The sequence below is a fragment of the Pelobates fuscus genome, chromosome 5 (genome assembly GCF_036172605.1).
Source record: "Pelobates fuscus isolate aPelFus1 chromosome 5, aPelFus1.pri, whole genome shotgun sequence".
Classification (NCBI taxonomy): Eukaryota; Metazoa; Chordata; class Amphibia; order Anura; family Pelobatidae; genus Pelobates; species Pelobates fuscus.
Window position 1 is genome coordinate 215,737,219 of NC_086321.1, and position 20,521 is coordinate 215,757,739.

A 20,521-nucleotide genomic window follows, 5' to 3' on the forward strand; every position below is an offset into this window, starting at 1 on the left:
CGGTCTTATGGGACGTCATCAGGTCCAGGACCGACGTTCCCCCCTCGGGTTGCTTTTTGGGGTACCTCTTTTCCATACTTGGTGTTTTATGTCGTTTTATGTCGAGTTTACTGCTGAAGTATGCTTAATTTTGCGCGTTGGGGCCGGAGCTCTACTCAGCCACGTCCAGCTCGGTCCCTGGTCAGGCCACGCCCCCCCTGTTTCAACCCTTCTGCTGCTAGGCTAGCTGATGGTTCCCCACTGTGGCACTCAGTGAGCAGCCCAGAAATAAGCTGAAACTGGAAATCCAGAAATGTGGATTTAATGTCAGCATTTGTCTTTTTGTACAGAATAAAGGCATTGTGAGTCGTCATTTGCATAAGGTAAATGCCAAGCTTTTGTACCATGCCCTGGTCTTCCTCAGTATTAAATAGGATTGCAGCAGTTGGTCGGACAGGTCAACTCCCCCCATGTGCTTGTTATACCGCCTAATGCAAACTGGCACCCGTCTAATTTCTTGTCTGCCACAAACTGTGACTCTTCGAGTGCGCTCAGTATGCATAGATGTTAGCATGAACACCTCCTTCTTATCTTTGAATTTGAGAGCCTGCAGTTCGTCCTGGCAGAGAGCAGTTGTTTCCCCCCTCTTGAGCTTTTTTTGTGCGAGGGCTTTTGGGAAACCGACACGTGTCTTTCGGATAGTGCCGCAGGCCACCGTTTCAAAGCAATAAAGTATCCTAAGAAGAGGGATGCTATTATAGTAATTGTCGATAAATAAATGATACCCCTTATTTAGCAATGGGTTAATTAGATCCCATACGATTTCTCCACTCATCCCAATGATATCCGGGCAACCTGGGGGATCCAAGTGGCTGTCTTTACCTTCGTAAACACGGAAGGTGTAAACATAACCACTGGCACTTTCACAAAGTTTATACAACTTTATCCCATACCGGGATCTTTTGACCGGGATATATTGTTTAAACCCCAGTCTGCCCTTATAGTTCATTAAAGACTCATCTACACAAATATTTTTTTGTGGGGTGTACATTGAGCCAAACTGTCTGTTGAAGTGGGAAATAAGTGGGCGAATCTTATAGAGATTATCGTATTGAGGATTATCTCTTGGGGGGCACTTTGAATTGTGTAAAAAGCGAAGCATTGCTTCATATCTGGACCTGTTCATGGTCTGGGAGTAAATAGGGGTGCTGCATACAGAATTTTTGGACCAGTACATCCTGATGCTGTTTTTTTTTTTTTTTTTAATAATGCCCATTAGCATTGTTAGTGTCCCAAATTTTTTTAATTCTGGCACACTGGTGGGGTACCAACTCCCTTGCCTGGCGATGAGACTCTGATCATCAAGTGTCAGGTACTGCACAGCATAAAGGTTGGTCTTGGTGACTATATCCCCTAAAATATCATCCCCAAAGAATTGCTGCATGAAATCCAGTGCACTGTAGTTAGTGACATCCAACTGAATTCCAGGACTGCCAGTAAACAGTGGGTTGTCAGGCGTGAAATCATTTAGGGGTTCCCAGTCACCAGCGTCATGAGCCAGGTCAAGGGACTTGGCGCTTACAACAGAGGGCCCTGCAGTATCTGGCACAGTCTCATCACCACTCTCAGAGGCAGTGTCTGTAGCGTCTGAGTCGGCTGCTAGTATATCATAAGCCTCCTCAGCAGTGTACCTTCTAGACATTATGAAGGTGTAAAGTCAAATAGGTCTGGTATGCCTAGTGCAACACACAGGGATGAGGGAGTCTGACTTGAAGTGAAGAGCTCAAAAACTGGATATAGGCAGAAATTTCACCAAAAACTGTCTGAAATGTGTAATATTGTGATTAACACTGTAAATCCCGTGTCATGGATCCAGGAGCTAGTTCACTTAAAAAAGGCTTTGTTAAAATTCAGGATGAAAAAACATAAAATTTGTATATATGGTGTGTATACCTTTAAATCTGTTACGAACAGGATAAAAATTAGGTATACGCCAAATACTTCCAGCAAACAGAAATTTAAAATTAAAATCACCTTCAAGTATAGGAGACTGTTTCCTATGATGTGAGAAATCAGTGTAACACTGATGCGAGGTGGCACAAAAATATATATATAGGGTGTCTGTATCTTTAAATTTATGATCCTTGAATGAATAGAGTATATATCAAATGATGTACTTTGAAGTACAGATATATATATATATTATAAGGTAAAAATATTTTTACCTTATAATATATATATATATCTGTACTTCAAAGTACATCATTTGATATATACTCTATTCATTCAAGGATCATAAATTTAAAGATACAGACACCCTATATATATATTTTTGTGCCACCTCGCATCAGTGTTACACTGATTTCTCACATCATAGGAAACAGTCTCCTATACTTGAAGGTGATTTTAATTTTAAATTTCTGTTTGCTGGAAGTATTTGGCGTATACCTAATTTTTATCCTGTTCGTAACAGATTTAAAGGTATACACACCATATATACAAATTTTATGTTTTTTCATCCTGAATTTTAACAAAGCCTTTTTTAAGTGAACTAGCTCCTGGATCCATGACACGGGATTTACAGTGTTAATCACATTATGAAGGTGTAACTTTAACAAACTTTTTTTAAAACTTTTTTTTAATTTTTAAACTTTTTTTCATAGTTTTTTTTTTACTTTTAAAAACATTTCAGAACTTTTCATCTCTAACTAGCCTAACACTTAATTTCCCAAATTCCCACTAAAGTCCACCCACTCCAGCTAACTAAGGAATTAACGTTAAATTAAGTAAATAACAAATTAAATAAAATTAACCCTTGAGGGTACAAAAAAAAATTAGATCACAGTTAAATACTGTGATCAGTATGAACAAGGAAAGGGTTAACACTGTTTTGAAAATTACAAAATTACTTTTATAACAGAGATACACTTTTAACTAAAATAGCACACGTTTCAGCACTTATCCGTCTGTCTCCACTTCTCAAATCTAAAAACTAACATGAAGCAGGGAGCTTGGTATTGTTCTATTTTAAAGGGACTCTCCAGTGCCAGGAAAACAAACCAATTTTTCTGGCACTGAAGGATCCTGCAGTGCCCCCCATCCCATGTTGCTTAAGGGGTTAAAACCCCTTCAGCTACTTACCTGAATCCGGCACCGATGTCCCTCGGCGCTGGGTACGGCTCTGTCCATACCCATCCATCACGTCAGCTGGTGGGGGAGACCTAATACGCATGCGCAGCAATGGCCGCGTGTTTGCGTTAGACCTCCCCATAGTAAGGTATTACTCAATACTTTCCTATGGGGAAAATCTGACGCTGGAAGTCCATGAGCATGTCCAGCGTTAGATAACGGACCAAAAGGGCCCCAGGTGGCTGCCTGATAGACGGCCACAGAGGGCAGACTTAGAGCTGCAATGTAAATATTGTGGTTTATCTGGAACTGCCCTGCTACATTGCAGCACTAAGTGCAATAGGGACACAGCACCCAGACCACTTCGATGAGCTGAAGCGGTCTGGGTGCCTGGAGTGTCCCTTTAATTAGGCAAATAGTGATATCGTATAAGTTATGGGATCTCTCCCTTCATTCAGACAACACGCTGCGGACAGGAAGTAAACCGGAAGTTGCACCAACCTCTCACAAGAGGTTTCCAGTCAAGGGCAGTGGCGTCAGCGAGCGTTCCCAGCATGCCAAGCGGAGTTGATCACGTGACCGAAACCAGCAAGGAGCAAGTCACGGTGACAGGAGTTGAAGAAGATCCTTGTCGCTTGTTAGCTCCGCCCCTTGCTGACGCGCTGTTCTAAGATCACCACACTTGGTAGAGCAGGTAGGGGGGAGTCTAGAAAGCTCTGACCGCAGTCGCGGCTTGCGTCTTGTAGTTTTCTTAAGTAACCCCCCCCCCCCCCTTGTTCCTTTGAGATGTCCCAGCGACTTGCTTGTAGCGGCCGGCTTGGCTCTGGCTCGGCGGCAGGTGGAGCTGCGGCGGCAGTAGTAGTCGCAGTTCCTTCAGTAGCAGGTGTAAGCACTGTGCCGGCCGGCGACCTCCTGCGAGTCTACCCTCTGCCCCCCGGCCACAAGCGCCACGAGCCGGCACACGCCGCGGCGGTGGCTCTGGACCTCCCCCGCCCGCTGGGAACCGGGGAGCCGCTGCCAGCAGCCAGGAAGAGAGGAGCTCGGGGGCACACCATGAGCAGCCTGCCCTTCTACTGCCGGGGGGAGGTGGTGAAAGGCTTCGGGAGAGGATCCAAGGAGCTGGGCATCCCTACAGGTGAGAGGATACCGGGCTGGGGGACTACCTGGGAGGATAACTGGGCTGGGGGATTATAGGAGGATCCCATATCCATCACTTGGATAAATATTACATGGGGTTTGTTTGGCCTGGGAAAATAGGAATTTTGCAAAAATGGTGATTAAAAATACCAACTAATTACATCACACTTCTTCACACAGGTTTATAGCTACATGATAGCAAAATACAATTTACTACTAAAGTTATAATAAAGGTTGGAGATGGGGTTTGTTAAGAAAAATAAAAAGATGCACAGTTATGGCTATTCAAATGCAAGTTGTAATGTGGTAGGAATATGCCATGCAGCAATATATAAATATAATACAGTGCTTAAACAGTGAGCAGTCTATGGCTTCTCACTGTTAAAAAAAAAAAAAAAAAAAAAAAAAAATACTATGCACCCTCCTGTGCCGTGTGAGTGGGGGGTTATTAAACTGAACGAGGGACCTATTGCCCCCCAGTCCCCACCCCTGAGCGGCGGGTGTGGGCCCTAAATTACAATAAGGGGAGGGGGGGATTTGTACGCCTTAGTCCGTATTTTGTCTTAAGATTTTAAAGAAAACTGAAGCAGGCATGAAGAACAGATCCTGACAGAGGGAGAGAAGAGGAATTGAATGGGGTAAGGGAGGTTCGGCATGACAGTGCCTCTTTAAATAGTAACTTCTTCATAGTATAATATGTAACGAGGAAGGGTGACTTTATTTTTATTTTTTTTCCTCCTCTCATGATTCACTAGATTCTATTGAACTGACAGCCGAATTTCAAAATATGGACAAAAAGTGCTGATTTGGGAAACGTCTCCATGTGCTCTAGTGTCACAACTTGGCTGCTTCAGCAGTTTTGCAATTCGGTTTCAAGTTTACTACAGGTTGATGTTTACTTAATACATTCCCAGGTTAAGCAAGGTTATTCAATAAACCAGAACTTGACTAGGAATTTAACAGGAATCTTAAGCAAACATTTTCTCAACTTTGCTCTTTTTTTTTTTTTTTTTGCCTAACATACTAATTATTTTATAATAGTTTTAAGCGTACCCTTAGAGATGTGCCATATATAAGCAGAGGCTGATTAGTGATTTGGAAGGGATCAAAATAAAACATTGTTTTATGAAATTGTGTAGTAATTGGCCACAAGATTGTTTACTAAACATCTGTCAGCACATTTTACAAAAGTTTGAAAGACCGTGATGGCTTCAATCAGGAATATTTATCAAAGCGTTTTGTTTTAAATGTTTTTTTAATTTTATTTTAGTTGCAAATAATGCAGTCGAACAGCGACTTAAAGAGGCATATATATACTTGAGCCTGCGCAGAGGCCGAACATGGCAATACCAGAGCTATATCATACAACAGCATGTAGGTGCATACAAAATCAGGGTTACTTAAAGGCATCACGGATAATCACATTTAAGTTCGGTATCTATAATGTGAGAGACATGTATTGCTAAGCGAACAGGTAGGGAAGGCTGTCCAGGAGGGTGCTGCGAGAGCAGGGCAAATTATGTTGTATACTGCGGTTTCCGATATAGGTGATAGCAGGGGTTATGTAATAACAGAACTTCCGACCTGCATATGTGTGGCTAAGGTTTGAGCTAGAGCTTAATCCCAATAAAGATGCTGTTGGCTATACAGTATTATGTCATGCCAGGCTGGATAAGCATCACTAACCAGTGTATCAGAGTGAAGTGGACCCAGTATCATACATTAATTATCCGAGACGGGGTAAAATTTAAATGTTTCAGATTGACCTTGCTTCTGTAAGCTGGGTAAAAAAAATAAAATATAAAATATAAAAAAAAGTGGATTAACCCCGCAGGCAGTGTCGGGAAGTTTAGTCCTACATGGGCAACTTGTATGTCTGCCGCACTCGCGGTTGCCTGCGCATTAGCTTAGACATACTAATATGTGAGCCGTGGAAATGCGTGTATGTTGTTAGAGTGTATATATCTAGGGCATTAAGGAGCATAGCATACCGGCCTATAGTTAACCGTTGGAGCGTAAACATGTGCTGTTCAAACCTTAATTAAACAATGATATACATTCTGTTATATTGTCAAACATGCGTGGTAAAACAGAGCAAACTTCTTAATTGCGGCTGATCAGTATACACTGCTGCGTAGCACATTAAATTTATTTCGGCATCATATCATTGTGCTGATAGAGCCCTCTTAGGTAGACCGCCTTAAGGCGAACATGCCCTCACTTTAATTCAATTGAAAAGTTTAGCAGTCCTCAGCCCTTCCTTGCATGAACTGCGTTAACTGGGATCGGGTAAAAACACAAATAAAAATTGCTGGGATATAATTTTGTCATCTGTGGGTTGCGCCTAACAGGTTAAAGTACTGCTAACGGTTAGTGCCTTATACTGTAAATATTCTTGCTGCACAGCCTCTTCCTTCCAGTTAAACAGTGTTCCCCCTTTCCCCCCTGCTTTCCCCCTCTAAATAATATAAAATTGTTCCCTTGCATGTGTTCATCAGTCCCTTTGGATGGTGGTCCTTTAGCTGTTCGCCTCAGGCTAATTCTGGCCCTCCAGTGGGGCGTTCCATGGCACCGTGGGCACTCGGAAACCTGTCCAGTCCACCTGACCCCCCCCCACCACGGGTCCGTGCACCGTCTGTCTCCTGCACCTCCCCAGCATCACTCACGCTGCCCTGAAGCACCGAGCCCATGTTGTTTGGACCTGTCGGTCCCGTCTGTAGCAGGTCTTACAGCTGCGCCCCCTGCGTAGGGTAACATCAGTTGGAGCTGTGGGACATCCGAGGTGCGCTGGTTAGTTGTGGGGCATATATTGCCGCCAATGCCCCCATGGTGCCCGGTCCCAGACCGGTCCCCCAGATCAGCTCAGGCCGCCCCCCGCAAGCATCGCGGCACAGTGGGCACTTGGGGACAGCCTGTGGTCTTGCGGCCTCCCCCCCAAGAGTCCTCTGACCTAGTGTCTCCTGCACCTCCCCTAAGCCTCTGAAACCACGGTGAGTACCTTTTTTAGGTGCTCCGAATGCCTCACCCAGCGCCGGCCACATTCTCAGGATAGAGGACATGTTGCCGCCCAGCCATCGGTCAGCCGGAGGCAAGTAGCCCTCAGCCGTGCCGGGCTCACAGCAGTGGGGACAGTTGCCTCCGGGCCTCCTCCATACCCGGAAGTTGAGCTACCATATCGGCGTCCCGTAGACAGTCCGGGTTATCCGATCTCGGCCCAGATCATCCAGGGTGTGCAAATGCGGGTCCAGGCGCCCCACTGTGTGTGAAGGAATGTCCCTATGGTCTGGTGTACTGGCGGGTCACAGCTTGACGACCTTTGTCAGTTTAGGGGATCAGCGTGGTTCCTGAGCGGAGATGTCTGTCTCGGCGTGTGCCGTCCCCATGCGGCCGGGATCACCCCCACCGGCTGGGGGAGGGGGTCGTTCCCCGAGCCAGTGTGGTCCCCGATGGGGATAGATGTCTCCAACGTGCATCTTCCGCCTGAATGGGTCTCCAGCCCTTGAGTCACTCTCCCCTCCAAGATCAGGCTTTTGAGGGCAGGTAGGCCGGGTTTATCTGTGTCGGTGTTCCCGATGTGCTGTTGGCCCTTTACAGGTGTCATTTTAAAGCGGGGGTGTTTCTCCTCCTCAGCATGCTTGAATATCCGACTTTAAGTTGATTTTTGTGGAGTTTTAAAGCCATTGTTTGGGGCTCGGGCTCGGAGCCATGCTTGTCGGCTCGGCGGCCCGGCCCTGCCCCTATCAAAGCGTTTTGAAAAGTGATGGTTGGAATCTGCATTATTTTGATCACATTTATTAAAGTGATATACATGATGACAGTTTTCTTCACAGTAAATTCTACTAATTCTTACAGAAATGTTCATTTACACTTTCACGTTTTATAGTGGTAGAAAAAGTGGCAGAAATAGTAATCTGTTGCGTTGACCAAAAAAACACATGGCCAAAAAAAAAAAGGAAAATAAAAAAATATACATCTAATGCGTAACCACATTAGATGAGTCTAGCAGATTTTATATATTGCATCAAACATTCACAGAAAATTAAACTGAAACCTGTAGGTGACTCAATCATAATTTCCCCACTGAGGGGATTTCTTTTTTTTTATTTCCCTTTTACTTCTCAAAGAAGTGAGTTCATTTCATGTTGCCTAACATGAAATTGTGCTGCATTCTGGTTAGTACTTGCTTTGTGTGGTTTTTTTTTTTTTGTTTTTTTTTTTTTAATATATACCACTTATGGGAAATTTTGTTTACTTGAAAAAGTACTGATACTCTTCTACTAAAATATAAAGAGCTCTGTGTTCCCTTAATGTTCTGATTAGGTCATAAGGCAAATCCGGTTTTAAAGGAGAACAAGGGACTGCACTCAATCATAAAACAAATCACAGGGTGCTGACTGAGCCAGGGCCAGCATATCCCATAAGAACAGATATAAAAGAAAATATCTGTTACTAACTGTGACAAATCAGGCATATTTATTGTACACAGCAACGTTTGGACATGTAGCCAGGTTTTTATCAAGCTTGATAAAGACCTGGCTACTGGTCCAAAAGTTGCTCCAATAAATCTGCCTGATTTATCACAGTGAGTGAATGAGATTTTTTTTCTTTGATAAGACAAATTCAGTCACAAGGCAACTGGATTGACTGACAATTTTGAATCCATACATGTAAATATTTATAATTTCTAATTAAATCCACATGGGGCAAAGGTCCTGGTAATGTGGGTTTGAGTAAGCCTTTAATTAAAAACTGAATTCCATATCCAGTGTAAAATAAAGGTTTAATACTTGGGGTCAATTTTTTTTTATAAGTGTTACACATTTAACACATGCTTACTCAATGGTGTCTTTTAAAGAAGGTGTAGTGCTGCTCCTTGACATGTTGGACATTGTCCATCATGACCCAATGATACATTACTCCTTGTTCAAAATAAACCTTATAGGTACACCTACTATATTTCTCAGAATATAGCATGCAGTATTTTTTTTATTTTTTTTCTTAACATCAAGACTTAAGGTTTAAAAAAAAAAAAAATGCCCGTATCCTATAAAAGTTCAGCCAGCGGAATGTCCGAGTGATTTTTCGGGATGGGGGTGCACAGAGCTCCCTCTATTAACTCTTGGTATTGTCAGTGCTGCATATTTCATAAGGCTACTGAGGCCCTTGCCTCAGAGAGTACCCATGATCATAGATTTATCTTTGGAATAGTGGCATTCTTGGATTAGAAGGGGAATTTCCGTTCTCCTTCTCAACCCCACGTGACTTTACACTGCCTGCACTTACTTCTGCAATCCCAAAGCTTCTGGGCAGTGACAAAGTGTGCTTAAGAGGGGAAGGAGAGTTACAAGAGGGGAAGGAAAGGAGACAAGAAGAAGGCAACAAGATAAAGGGGTTTGTAAAAAGAGATGAACTAGGATTTAGAAGAGAGCAGCTAAGGGAAGATGGGTTTGAAAAGTGGAAATGGAAATGTGGAGTCATGTAAGTGAGATAAATGAACAGACACTTATGAAGGGCAACTCTACAACAGGAGATTAGAGCCACAAGGGAATGTGTGTGGGAACCAGGGTGCCAAAGACTTTTAAGGGTAGGTTTAAGAGAAACTAAAGTGGGATAACACTTTCAACTGGTTATTTTATATTTTCTTCTAAACTTATAGTAAAATTATATGGGTGTGTCTTGCATTCCAGAAAAAAATGGTTATTTGGGAAGCAACAAAACACTTTAGAGGTTTATATCTTCTTACACGTGCATTTAAGTGATTTTTAAAAAATAAAAATAATTTTCTTCACCAAAACTGGGGAGAGGAAGGAAAGCACTCTATGAAATGTCTGCTATCCAATTTCCCTGTTCTGCCATCTTTGTTGCTATTTATGAAAAGTATTACTATGAAAGATTAGAACTTTTCTACAGGACTATAATTAAATTATTATTATTTTTTTTTAATACATCCTGGGTTTTACCCTTGTCTTTAAAGGACATTTTAACATAACTACTACAAGCACACAGGATACTTAAAGGACCACTATAGTGCCAGGAAAACAAACTTGTTTTACTGGCACTATAGGGTCTTTGGGTCCCACTCCCGCTGGGCTCAAGGGGGGTTAAGGGGTTAATCACTTGCCTTTCTCCAGCTCCAGGCTCCCTCAGCGCTGGGGACTCTCCTCCCTCTTCCGACGTCATCCGCTGAATGCGCATGTGTGGCCAGAGCTGCGCGCGCATTCAATCAGTCCATAGGAAAGCATTTCTCAATGCTTTCCTATGGATGGCAGCGTCTGTCAAAATCAAATCCGTGAGAAGCGCCTCTAGCGGCTGTCAATAAGACAGCCACTAGAGGCTGGATTAACCCCTTAAGACCGCAGCCAAATGTACAAGTTGTGATCCAAAAAAACGTAAACAAAACCTGGCATTTGCGCTATATGTCTGTCCAACCATAATTCACCTCTTTCATATTAAATGCACCCTCATTATTATATATCATTTTATTCAGGGGAAACGGGGCTTTCGTTTAACATCAAATATTTAGGTATGGAACATAATTTAATATGAAAATAATATTTAAAAAATGGGAGAAAATAAGAATTTTTTTAAAATTTTTTAGTTCTACGTGACATTCTAACTGTGAATGTCATAATACTGTTTGCTTTTACTGCAATACAATACATATATTTGTATTCAGCGATGTCTCGCGTGTAAAACAGTACCCCCTATGTACAGGTTTTATGGTGTTTTGGGAAGTTACAGGGTCAAATATAGCGTGTTACATATTTCAGTTTTTTTACATTGAAATTCGCAAGATTGGTTACGTTGCCTTTGAGACCATATGGTAGCCCAGAAATAAGAATTACCCCCATGATGGCATACCATTTGCAAAAGTAGACAACCTAAGGTATTGCAAATTGAGTATGTCCAGTCTTTTTTAGTAGCCACTTGGTCACAAACACTGGCCAAAGTTAGTGTTAATATTTGAAAATGCAAAAAACTAATTTGAACGCAAATTTTGGCCAGTGTTTGTGACTAAGTGGCTACTAAAAAAACTGAACATACCCTATTTGCAATACCCTGGGTTGTCTACTATTGCAAATGGTATGCCATCATGGGGATAATTTTCATTCCTGGGCTACCATACGGTCTCAAAGGCAACCTGGCGAATTTTAATGTGAAAAAACTGAAACGCAAACCTTATATTTGACACTGTAACTTTTGAAAACACCATAAAACCTGTACATGAGGGGTACTGTTATACTCAGGAGACTTCGCTGAACACAAATATTAGTGTTTCAAAACAGTAAAACGTATCACAACAATTATATCGTCAGTGTAAGTGCCATTTGTGTGTGAAAAATGCAACAAATGTCACTTTCACTGACTATATCGTCGTTGTAATATATTTTACTGTTTTGAAACACTAATATTTGTGTTCAGCGAAGTCTTCCGAGTAAAACAGTACCCCCCATGTACAGGTTTCATGGTGTCTTGGAAAGTTACAGAGTTAAATATAGTGCTAGACAATGTAATTCCCTGAACTTTTGGCCTGGGTTGGCAGGCAGGTCCTGCAAATTGTAATTAATAAAATGACCTAATTATGTAAAATTATTACATAAATATATGGGTAGAATTATTATATATATATATATGTGTGTATATATATATGTATATAATTTTTTTTAATTATTTTTATTTATATATAGGTATATACATAGTGATATATACGTATATACTTATGTATATAGATATATATATTATTTCGTTCTACATGTATTTTGATATCAATATATATATATTAATTTTAAAATACAGTTAGAACGAAATTACGCATGTTTATATATTTTTTATCTATTTTTTTTCATTATTTTTTTATTTTTTTATTTATTTTTTTAACGTATTTATATATTTATTTATTTTTTATTATATATAAATATATATATAATGAAAATTATATATATATTTAATCAATATCATTGTACATGTATTTTGATATTAATATATATATATATATATATATATATAATTATGTATATATTAATATTAAAATACACGTAGACAGTGTATGCATATTTATGTGTATGTGTGTATATGTGTGTATATATATATATATATACTTAGATCATATATATAATAAATATATATATGATCTAAGTATATATAATTTATTTTTACACTGTTTTAACATTTTTTTTTTTTTTTTTTCAGACAGCAGGGGGAGTACCTGTCATTACAGGCACTCCCCCTGCTGGCAATGCCTTGGACGGCTATGCCGTCCATGTGATCGCGGGGTCCTCGCAAGGACCTCGCGATCACATGGCCCTGGGCGGCTGAAGAGGACGCAGGGGGACTCCCTGGGCTCCCCGGTAAGTCCCCCATACCGCGATCGCCGGCGTGGGATCGCCGGCGACCGGGTAAGTACATAAGATCGCAGGACGTACTATGCCGTCCTGCGGCTTTTAGAGCCACCAAAATAAGGACGGCATAGTACGTCCTGCGGTCTTAAGGGGTTAATCCTAATGTAAACATATCAGTTTCTCTGAAGCTATGTTTACACCTGCGGGGTTAACCCTAGATGGACCTGGCACCCAGACCACTTCATTGAGCTGAAGTGGTCTGGGTGCCTATAGTGGTCCTTTAACTCGTCAATGGCAGTGAATTGAGCAGTGAAACTTTAGAGGCATGATCTATAAACCTAAACTGCTTCATTAAGCTAAAGTTTTTTTGATGACTGTAGAGTGCCTTTAAGCGCCATATTTTATCAAGTGGGCATCTTCACTGCCTGGTCCCTAAAGACTTTGAGGTGTATTCACTAAACTTATAAATAAATTTATAATCTAAAACTGGTTTGAAAACGGTAAATTTATTTTATTTTTTCAAGATCATTTTGTAAATGGTGAGTCACTGATTGTCTGAGAGTGTCAGCTGACCGCTGTCAGGCAATCAGTGGCATCCATGCCTAGCGGCACTCAGAGCTTCTTGAAATGGGCATTTCAGAAGCCAGTGCTACCTTGGGGAATTGAGTTTGGTGCTGGAGTATAACTATATGGGTTAAACCGTTCGAGAACGGTTTAACACCTTCAGGTAAATGGCACCATATCAATTTTATTTAGATGAAGTTGTTATGGTTCCTGGAGTGCCCCTTTTTAATGTGATTCATCAAGTTATTTATTGAATTAAACTGCTGGGTTGTTGTTGCATAGAAAATGGTAAAATTGACTTGCCTAATGCTTTTGTTTGGTATATGCACGTGCCCATTAATGAAATTATTATAAGGCTCAGAAATCTGCTAAAGGAATTAATTTGTCATACATAGGCATCCTAACATTATTTGTTTGCTATACTCTTGAAACATCTTAGAAATACTACAAAGTGATCTAAAACTAGCTCTAAATGTAAAGCTTTGAAAAAAAAAACGATAATTGATATAAAAAATAAAAAAAAATTGGTTTAATCCAGTTTTGGTGCAATACTGCTGTATCGATCCAATCTATATTTCTATAAACTTGCCTAAATAACGGGAGTTCAATACAAACAGTATTTTTTTTTTTTTTCTAGATTGAATTCCATTATGTCAATGGAACAATGATTGCTTTGAATGCCCAGTATACTTGGCATTGTTTTTACGATGTATTTTGCAATGTTAAAAATGCAGCTAAGTGACTGTACACCTGTTTTTATGTTTTCTAATGCTAGCTAATTTTCCTGAACATGTTGTGGATAGTCTTCCCTCCGAGTTGACGACTGGCATTTACTATGGCTGGGGCTGTGTTGGAGATGGCCATGTTCATAAAATGGTTATGAGTATTGGCTGGAATCCTTACTACAAAAATACTAAAAAGTCTGTGGTAAGATTATTTATTTTCTCCTTTTTGTGAATGGATTTGTAGCTTGATGTTTTGTTCCACAAGGTCTTGCAGTAAGTATTCTTAAATGCTTAAGGGAAGAATCATTCATAACATTCTTTTCCACTGTTGCATGAACCAGCCTCTGATTAGACTGTTTTGCTGGCTCGTAACTTATGTCCATACTCTGAACCTACAAGGGGAGTGAGTGTGAGGAAGATTGGCTTGTATAAAAAGCACTGGTATAGAGAGGTGGCGAGGGCTATACTTAATGAAGGAAGCAGAGGAACAAAAGCTTCTCCTTGCAGGCTCTGCAAAGGAGAAGCTCAATACGTTTGTCAGCGTACTGGTGAAAGATGTTAAATATGCACAGAATTGACATTAGGCAGACAGAAAAGTCTGAGGGTGTAAGTATCACCTGGCACAAAAGTTGATATATCAAAGTATGTGCAGCGTTTCAAGAAGAAATCCTGCACGTACCGACTCCTACCACCATGACAGTTTCTAAAAGCAGCAGCAGACATGTGATTGGAGTAATCCTTTGTTACGAACGGTGGTATTTCGGATACCCGTTCGTTCGTTTTCTCCCGAACTGCTAGAGGCTGAGTGATTATAGCTCGCAGTTCCGGTGTTGATTTGAACGTTCTCCAGATGAAAATACAGCATAGAAGTAAATCCACCAAGTAATCAGACACATACCCAAACATCAGCCTGAACTAGGTGAAGGGTACACCAGAAATGAATTAGATAATATTTTCTATATAAAACAGTACAATAAAGGAAATTTTAATATTCAATCTCACTTTACAGGAAGTGTTTAAGAAGACCTTTTTTTTTTTTTTTTTTTTTTTTTTCTCTCAGTCAGGGGAGTTGTGGCTAGGGCTGCATGAATAGAAGTGTTTAAACTCCTAAATGGCAGAAAATTGAACAATGAGACTGCAGAGGCATTACCGTGTTTCCCCGAAAATAAGACCTACCCCGAAAATAAGCCCTAGCTGAATTTTCGGGGTGGGCTGCAATATAAACCCTACCCCGAAAATAAGACCTAGGCATTTTACCTTTGCGGCCCGGCGGAACTTCCTTCTTCTATGAGGAGGAGGGGGAGGAGCGTTGCGGGCCGCGGCGTCGCGCAGCGTGATGACGACGTGCGCAGCGCCGTCAGTCTGCCTTCACGGATCTTCAGCGGAAGGATCCATTCCGGGCGGTGAGGCACCCAGTGGTCAGACTCTTTGAACTGTGAGTAGATACCGGTATTTTATGTCTGGGACTTAATTAAAGGGGGGGGGGGTGAATTAATTAAAGGGGGGGGGTGAATTAATTAAAGGGGGGGTGAATTAATTAAAGGGGGGGTGAATTAATTAAAGGGGGGGTGAATTAATTAAAGGGGGGGTGAATTAATTAAAGGGGGGGGTGAATTAATTAAAGGGGGGGGGTGAATTAATTAAAGGGGGGGTGAATTAATTAAAGGGGGGGTGAATTAATTAAAGGGGGGGGTGAATTCATTAAAGGGGGGGTGAATTCATTAAAGGGGGGGTGAATTCATTAAAGGGGGGGTGAATTCATTAAAGGGGGGGTGAATTCATTAAAGGGGGGGTGAATTCATTAAAGGGGGGGTGAATTCATTAAAGGGGGGGTGAATTCATTAAAGGGGGGGTGAATTAATTGGAGGGGGGTGGATTAATTGGAGGGGGGTGGATTAATTGGAGGGGGGTGGATTAATTGGAGGGGGGTGGATTAATTGGAGGGGGGTGGATTAATTGGAGGGGGGTGGATTAATTGGAGGGGGGTGGATTAATTGGAGGGGGGTGGCTTAATTGGAGGGGGTGGCTTAATTGGAGGGGGGTGGCTTAATTGGAGGGGGGTGGCTTAATTGGAGGGGGGTGGCTTAATTGGAGGGGGGTGGCTTAATTGGAGGGGGGTGGCTTAATTGGAGGGGGGTGGCTTAATTGGAGGGGGGTGGCTTAATTGGAGGGGGGTGGCTTAATTGGAGGGGGGTGGCTTAATTGGAGGGGGGTGGCTTAATTGGAGGGGGGTGGCTTAATTGGAGGGGGGTGGCTTAATTGGAGAGGGGGGTGGCTTAATTGGAGAGGGGGGTGGCTTAATTGGAGAGGGGGGTGGCTTAATTGGAGAGGGGGGTGGCTTAATTGGAGAGGGGGGTGGCTTAATTGGAGAGGGGGGTGGCTTAATTAGAGAGGGGGGTTCAATGCACATACCGGTACCGTAAATAAATAAACCCTACCCTGAAAATAAGCCCTAGTGTGTTTTTTGTGACTAAAATTAATATAAGACCCGGTCTTATTTTCGGAGAAACACGGTATCTATACACTTAAACTGCTTTATTAAGCTAAAATTATTTTTGGTGTGCGTATAGTATCCCTTTAAGGATTCTCTTTAGATCCAGTTTGCACAGACCACAACATAAAATACACATTCAACATTTTGCATATATGTCATCACAGTCTGTAAAGGACAAGGTCATCATATATGTACAGTCTAGAGAAGCAGCCATATTCTAGAAAGAGAGCTGTAAAACGCTATTAACTGATAATGGCTTCTTTTTTGTAAGTAATTCTGTGACATGTAGAAATTAACTAGCTTTAAGTTTGTGTGGAAACTTGAGTATCTCATAAAATTTTATTTTAGATTTTTGCCGTGTCATTGTACATAAATTTTTTTTTTTTTTTTTTTTTATCAGGAAACCCATATTATTCATCGGTTTGAAGAGGACTTCTATGGTGAAATGTTAACTATAGTAATTGTTGGCTATATTAGACCAGAACGAAGTTTTGAATCATTGGGTAAGTTGCACTCTCTTTCTGCAGTATTTTAAACTGTAAAGTTTGTATTTTAAAACTGGGTTTTATCAAGACATCCCATTTTGTGGGATGCAGCACATTCCAGTAAGATTAATACATTTGTTAGTAGCTATCTGTATCAGGAGAGTCAGAAGGACAGCAATGAGAATATTTTTTTTTTACTAAAAGCTGGTGGGGGAGGGGATATTAGTTTCTCAAAACTGAATTGCTGGCAGCCGACCTGTAATACTTCGTTTTGAAATCCCAAATATTGAGAATTGTTGGAATCCTAACACAGTTTTAAATATCCCACTTAAATTACATTAGTCTTTAAGATAATTTTAATTTCTTCAAATTTTTGGTTCAATAGCCTTTGCACTCTATGTTAACACTGTGTGCTCCTGTCTAAAATGTACAGATGCCCTTATTGATGCAATTCATGGTGACATTGATGAAGCGAAGAAACAGCTGGACCTGCCAGAATTCAGAAAACTGAAAGACAACTACTTCAGCACTACATCAAATAAGATCATGAATGGCCATTGACTTTTTTTTTTTTTTTCTTTCTTTCTTTCTCTAAAAAGACAATTTCCTAGACTCTATCATCTTGCCTCCATTGCTGCTCTTCCGTGTTTAAGGATACAAAACAATGTTCAACTCGTAGTTTAAATACATATTTTATATTTATTTAGAGCATGTGATGCAATCTATCAAATATGCTAAAGTAAATAAATCTGTCAGGCAGTAACCATTTGTGTTTACACGCTATGTTGCCTGGAGATTAAAACGCACTTTAGACACAAACATCTGCCTATGAGAGAACCACTTAAATGTAATTAAGTTATGGGTATTTGCTTATATTTATTAGGTCATAATTCCTGCTCTTGGGGGGAGGGGAGCGGAGTGGACTTTGAAAATTAGACTTACAGAAGCACAGTCATGATTATATTTAGGTTTGGTTTTTCTTCTACAATTTTCCTTAATTTGTGCCCCTTAATTATTGTTCTCCCACCCCATTGCCACATCCCTTTCATAGTTATTATTGCTGGATTACACTATCTGGATACCACCATTTTGTTCTCCTCTCTCCATGATGTCTGCAGTTTGCCTTTCTGTGGAATTTCATTTAACTGGTGGATGGTAGATAAATTACCTAGGCAACCGAAATGAAACTTTGCTAAATCTCCGCGCATTACCAAAGGTCTCTAATTTATCTTGTGTAAAACGAAAATGAAGGTAAACTTAAAAAAAGAAAGGGAAATAGATGGACAAAGAAAAGGATTAATTAAAAAACTAGACTTGTAATGTTACCTTGCTGTTTCAAAAGAAAAGCATGCCAAGCTTCACTTTCAGACTTTATAATTTTAAGGATATTTTATTTAACAATTAAAGAAAAGGAAACACTGGTTTTGCTTTTCTATCTACTACTTAATCATATTTATATTTTTAACAATATCCTACAAGAGTAGTAAGTGTCATGCCAACTTTGTTTGCAAAATTTCAATTTAACTAAACATTGGTCACTGCCTTCACTTCGGCAAATATTCAAATGTCAGTGTTCTTTATCATTGTGCACATTTGGGATGGTGACAATTTTGTAGAGTGAGTATTCAGCTCTTTATTGTGCTAGTACAATTTATAAATTCAATTTAAGTGGAATCTTTCATCCACATATTTGTAAATTATGGTTTTGCTTTAACTATATCTGAATGTTTACGCACATTATTTACAAATTGCTATATTATGATTTGTACTTTTATGAATGAGTTTATATTTTCTCTACTTAAAGGGACACTCCAGGCACCCAGACCACTTCTGCTCATTGGAGTGGTCTGGGTGCCAACTCCCACTACCCTTAACCCTGCAACTGTAATTCTTGCAGTTGTTTATAAACTGCAATAATTACCTTGCAGGGCTAATTCCTCCCCTAGTGGCTATTAGACAGCCACTAGAGGGAACTTCCTGGTCCCTAGCACATTATCTGTGCTAGAGCGTCGCTGGACGTCCTCACGCTGTGTGAGGACCTCCAGCGTCGCTCTATTCCCCATAGGGAAGCATTGAAATTAATTTTTAATGCTTTCCTATGGGGTGCGCTAATGCGAATGCCTTGCATGCGCATTAGGTCTCCCCGGCCGGTGGGCGGGATCAGTCTTGCCCACCGGCCGACGGAGGAAGGTGGAGCAACGGGGGAGGAGCAGGCAGCGAGGTGGGACATGTCGCTGCCTGAGGTAAGTGACTGAAGGGGTTTTTACCCCTTCAGCAACTGGGGATTGAGGGGTGGGTGGGAGAGGAATCCTGCAGTGCCAGGAAAACTGATTGTTTTCCTGGCACTGGAGATTCCCTTTAATGTTCTCAAACTGGTCAGAAAAAGCATCTGTAGTTCTTTTTGTAATGTAACCTGATGTTGTTAGACCCACAGATGCTAATGAAATTTTCATAGAAAATTGCATTTTTGTACCTCAACTGTAGAGTTACAAGTTAACACTTGGGCATAGTGTTACATCAGAGATAAAATTATGTTGCCAGTAAGTGCTTACATTCTGTTTTTGTAAGTACGCGGTTTATATTGTCCTCAGAAAATCCTTTAGCATTAATGTGTTGTGATATCCAATCTGTAATGTTTGTGAATGGTTCTAGCAAAGATAAAACATAATAAATACATTGCAAAACAGTATATAACTGTTGTATTTAAAGCTCACATGATGCAAGACTTTTCCATTGACCAAAGTAATGCTGCATTTTTGGCTTCTCACACCTTGCTCATCCTTTGAGAATGATAGAAGAAAAGAAAAATGGTAGCCTTTATTTGTTGTTGGAAAAAGTTTAACTTGCAGCTTGTTCAGTTCAACATTGTTCCTGCATATTGCAAGGAAGTGGACAGTGCACTTGCTACGGATTTAACTGTGCCAGTGCTGCCCTATTTCTACTATTGTTCACCATTTTTATGACAGTTTCACTATAGAAATTTATAAAAAGAAAAAACGAAAACCACAAAGTATCTGAGGATTTCCTGGTCAAAGGAAAACAAGGGCTGAAAGATTCATTTTGAATGCATTTACTTTTTTATAAAGATTGCTTAGGCACGAAGGCCTAGCAGCATTTTAACTTTCCATACCCCACAATCAAGCAGGAATATTTATATATTTGCCCTGTTTTTGGTACTACCTTATTGTATCTGCTCCCTTCTGAAACTTAGTTTTTGGATGTCCCTTCCAGAAATTGCATTGTTAAGCTCAGTTTTAACACTGATTATTTTTTTTTATATATAAATCTATAATTATACCTACCTTGTATAGAGCACTCTGGAGTCTTGTAGAATCAATATTAACTGCTGCTCTATTAAGCAAATACAGTGATATACAAAGTAGTCAACGTTTCAGTGTATTTTTATAATATATATATATATAATCTCCAATAAATATAATTTATTTTTGTTTATATACACAAATTCTTTCAAAAATTGAAACTGACATGAAAAGAATGATATATAGCATGTAAAAATTACATATTCCATATGCAGTTTACAGTGATCTGGACAGAATGTTTAATTTACACTCTAAAATGTTCACAATGTAAATATAATAATTTGAACTTTGCTGTAATTTGTGTGAGGGTTTTTTTTTTTGTATTAAAATACTTTTAGAAACTTGCATC

At 40.3% G+C, this 20,521-nt stretch overlaps 2 protein-coding genes across 2 annotated transcripts; one reads left to right on the plus strand and one right to left on the minus strand.

Moving 5' to 3' along the window:
- Window positions 1–349: 349 nt before the first annotated feature.
- On the minus strand, window positions 350–1,681 carry LOC134612179 (piggyBac transposable element-derived protein 4-like). The gene has a single exon (XM_063456534.1). It carries the CDS (start codon window positions 1,679–1,681, stop codon window positions 350–352), a length of 1,332 nt encoding a protein of 443 aa, XP_063312604.1.
- A 1,991-nt stretch (window positions 1,682–3,672) lies between these two features.
- RFK (riboflavin kinase) lies at window positions 3,673–17,493 on the plus strand. Its single transcript, XM_063457190.1, has 4 exons — window positions 3,673–4,243; window positions 13,924–14,075; window positions 16,768–16,870; window positions 17,286–17,493. Exons 1-4 carry the CDS (start codon window positions 3,895–3,897, stop codon window positions 17,411–17,413), a joined length of 732 nt encoding a protein of 243 aa, XP_063313260.1. The 5' UTR covers window positions 3,673–3,894; the 3' UTR covers window positions 17,414–17,493.
- Window positions 17,494–20,521: the final 3,028 nt, after the last annotated feature.

Excerpts from the sequence above, each read along its gene's own strand:
- LOC134612179 (XM_063456534.1), bottom strand. The coding sequence starts at position 1,681 with ATGTCTAGAAGGTACACTGCTGAGGAGGCTTATGATATACTAGCAGCC.
- RFK (XM_063457190.1), top strand. The coding sequence starts at position 3,895 with ATGTCCCAGCGACTTGCTTGTAGCGGCCGGCTTGGCTCTGGCTCGGCG. Across the intron at positions 4,244-13,923 it reads GGAGCTGGGCATCCCTACAG|CTAATTTTCCTGAACATGTT; the intron begins GTGAGAGGATAC and ends TTCTAATGCTAG. Across the intron at positions 14,076-16,767 it reads AAAATACTAAAAAGTCTGTG|GAAACCCATATTATTCATCG; the intron begins GTAAGATTATTT and ends TTTTTTTATCAG.